Source organism: Triticum urartu, chromosome 4A, assembly GCF_056163025.1.
Source record: "Triticum urartu cultivar PI428250 chromosome 4A, HENAU_Tu73, whole genome shotgun sequence".
Lineage (NCBI taxonomy): Eukaryota > Viridiplantae > Streptophyta > Magnoliopsida > Poales > Poaceae > Triticum > Triticum urartu.
In genome coordinates, this window is record NC_141876.1 from 20,255,170 (window position 1) to 20,259,146 (window position 3,977).

At 38.6% G+C, this 3,977-nt stretch overlaps 1 protein-coding gene across 1 annotated transcript; it reads right to left on the reverse strand.

The window, feature by feature from the left end:
• Positions 1–2,694: 2,694 nt before the first annotated feature.
• On the reverse strand, positions 2,695–3,523 carry LOC147974517 (uncharacterized). Its single transcript, XM_087519492.1, has 3 exons — positions 3,369–3,523; positions 2,977–3,289; positions 2,695–2,892 (listed from the first exon to the last, which is right to left on the reverse strand). Exons 1-3 carry the CDS (start codon positions 3,521–3,523, stop codon positions 2,695–2,697), a joined length of 666 nt encoding a protein of 221 aa, XP_087375618.1.
• Between the last annotated feature and the right edge of the window lie 454 nt (positions 3,524–3,977).

A 3,977-nucleotide genomic window follows, 5' to 3' on the forward strand; every position in this document is an offset into this window, starting at 1 on the left:
TTTATACGTAAATATAGATCGTAAGAAAATATATAGTCGCTGTAATTTTTTTTTATGTTAGGTAAAATTACAAATGTAAAAACATAGTGTAAAAAATACATAAAATGCATTTTTTCTGATCTTATGACCTATATTTTTGTTTTCTTATGCCAAATTTTACGTAGTGAATCAAGATGAATGTAACTATTTTTATTTCAAACATAATTTGTTTATGAAACGATCGTAAAATTATCTTGGATGAAGAATAAGTTATTCTGCACCCTGTGGGACACCTAGGTGCCTGGGCACCTTGCCTCCTAGCTGTTAGATGGTGACTTGCTACCGTTGATTCAAGTACTAGTGGGTAAACCCATTATGGGTATATATATGGCAGTAATCAATAGTAATGGCAAGCATGCGTGCATGCATGGAAACTACTAATAGATACTCATCAATGCATAAAATTTACCAAATTATAGTGCATGTACGTGTACTATATTATAGGCAAAACACTTCAAAAATAGAATGGCAAAAGTTGTTGGAGGTATGTGATAATGATATCTGTTATTATATTACTCAAATATCTGTATCGAGTAATGTTGTATAGCTTTTCATATTTATTGTAATGTACGAATAATATGTCGAGGTATTTAGTTTATGTACATGTATCCACCTATCAAAAGGTAGTTTTCATTTAGGGTATATATCAATAAATTTCACATCGAGGTATGTACATACACATAAAAATTTTGAGTTTTTTCAGGGACTTCGGTATACACCAACAGATATCACGGTTGGATATTCAACCTTCGTTTTGTTTAGAATAACGTAGGTATATCCAGTTTTTATTAGTTATAATACCTCGGCTATGTTTATATTTTCAGTACATATAGTACCCCGGGTATATGTATATTCTCATTAGGTATAATACTTCTAGTATGTGTGCATTTTTATTCGATATAATGGCCCCGGGTATGTGTATATTTTCATTAGGTATAATACATTAGTTCTATGTATTTTCATTGAGTATAACACCAACACATATATTTTTTATCACGGTCTAATAATATGTACACATGGGTATTTGTTATTAGACCGTAATATTAGGTATAATACACACCAACTATAATATCTCAGTCTAATAATATATACACGTGGGTATCTCGGGTACATGCACCACCTATTAAAAATCTGACATGTATGGGTATATACAAAAAAATCACATCGAGGTATATACATACATAGAAATATCTTGAGTATGCACTATTTTTTGCGGGGATTTGAGTATATACACTTTAAAATATATTGAATACATTTGTAAGTATCAAAAGTCTAAAATAAACTATTTGGTATATATGTACCCATGTATGAGTGTTCGGAGTATTTTAACAGGACTATAGTAAAATTCTTAATAAAATAAATCCTTTATGAGGCAATCAATCGCATGCATTTGTTTTGGAAACCAATATGCAATCAATGGTCGTGAGTACAGGGCCCAGAGATACCTCTCCGATACACGGAGTGACAAATCCTAATCTCGATCTATGCCAACCGAACAAACACCATCGGAGACACCTGTAGAGCATCTTTATGATCACCCAGTTTCATTGTGACGTTTGATAGCACACAAGGTGTTCCTCCGGTATTCGGGAGTTGCACAATCTCATAGTATGAGGACCATGTATAAGTCATGAAGAAAGCAGTAGCAATGAAACTGTAACGATCATAATGCTAAGCTAACGAATGGGTCTTGTCCATCACATCATTCTCCTAATGATGTGATCCCGTTCATCAAATGACAACATATGTCTATGGTTAGGAAACATAACCATCTTTGATAAACGAGCTAGTCAAGTAGAGGCATACTAGGGACACTTTGTTTTGTCTATGTATTCACACATGTACTAAGTTTCCGGTTAATACAATTATAGGATGAATAATAAACATTTATCATGAAATAAGGAAATAAATAATAACTTTATTATTGCCTCTAGGGCATATTTCCTTCACTCAATACCTAGTTCAATCTCGTTACCGGCAAGTCTCTTTACTCGTTCTGTAATGCATCATCCCGCAACTAACTCATTAGTCACATTGGTTGCAAGGCTTATAGTGATGTGCATTACCGAGAGGGCCCAGAGATACCTCTCCGACAATCGGAGTGACAAATCCTAATCTCGTTCTATGCCAACTCAACAGACACCATCGGAGACACCTGTAGTGCATCTTTATAATCACCCAGTTATGTTGTGACGTTTGATAGCACACAAAGTGTTCCTCCGGTATTCGGGAGTTGCATAACCTCATAGTCATAGGAACATGTATAAGTAATGAAGAAAGCAATAGCAACATACTAAACGATCAAGTGCTAAGCTAACGGAATGGATCAAGTCAATCACATCATTCTCTAATGATGTGATCCCGTTCATCAAATGACAACTCATGTCTATGGCTAGGAAACTTAACCATCTTTGATTAACGAGCTAGTCAAGTAGAGGCATACTAGTGACACTCTGTTTGTCTATGTATTCACACATGTACTGAGTTTCCGGTTAATACAATTCTAGTATGAATAACAAACAGTTATCATGATATAAGGAAATATAAATAACAACTTTATTATTGCCTCTAGGGCATATTTCCTTCAACCGGACCTAGAGGCAGATGGTTCATCATATTCCGGGTGACGGCAACCGAGAAGGTTCGATAACTGCCTTAACTTCTGAGCCTGACACTGTAACATGAACAAGTGTATAAGATACCAAACTCCGCAAGATATGTAACATGGACACACCTGAGTGCGATATGGACCTTCAGAAATTTTCGTAGTGGACCTTCATCATTGCCGTCTCCAACCGGTGTCTTCTCAAGAATAGACTGGCTGTCATCAGCTGATTTCTTGATTTGGTCGCGCTGCGGATGAGAAGGAAGTAACACGTTAGCCATTCAAACATGTGTAATACGACCAACGGGAAAGTAAAGAAGGGAACACTTTACCACATAGTTAATCATCGGAACAGTAGGGACTCCTTGCCCTTCCCTGACATCTTTGTTGTACCGCCGCTTCGATACATCCTCAAAGTTTACGGGCTCTTCAAGAATATCATCGTTGTATGCCGGCGGGCATATCTTGACTCGAGCATTTTCAAGAAACCATCGTAGGTAGTTATCGAAAGCAAGTGAGCAATGCTCACGAAGCTGGTCGTGTGCATTGTTACAAGCTTGCTCCACACTAAGATGGAAACGGGTAACATACAATGCATGATGCTTGTCCCAGTCCTTTATCTTCTGCTGCTGTCTCCTGTCCAACCTGCAAGGTACAAAACCAAACACTAGCACAATCAAGAAGGAGTGGCGATGCTTAGTCAAAACGGTTCACGCTCTCTTACCTATGAAGTTCTTTGTCCGTGTCCACCCATTCCGGCGGGTGAGGCTGGAACAGACCAAACTGACGATACACGCGATGTGGCAAATGAAACTCAACAGCCCAGTTGCGTATCAGTGGGCACCGCGTAAGCCAGAGATCCCTATCCCGCAAGCACATCGGATTGATGGCAAACTCCTCGGTGTACCCAATTCTGTCATTGGTGCCATATGGCTGCCATACCACTTATGAAATAGGGAAACAACGCAGCATTGATGGCTATTTTTCAGGCAAGCATGACAAATGACTGAAGTAATGTCCTCGTTACCTGCTCAGGCGTAATCGTGTCCAACTCGGCAATGTACTTTTGGTACATGAGATTGACATAGTTCGTCATCTCGGATACCACATCCCACTTGTAAGCCCAAGTGGGGCGCCGTAATTCGTCATCTTCATCCCAAGGATTAAACTTTACGCTCTTCGGGCGTCCAATAGGCAGACGCTCCCAGCTCCATACAGAAAGAAGAAGCATATTACCACCAATGCCTGTGCCACCTGTGATCCTGCAACACGCATCGTCCAGCTGCATATGAAAGAAAACAATGTTAACTTGATAGCAAGGTTGCATTGCTAA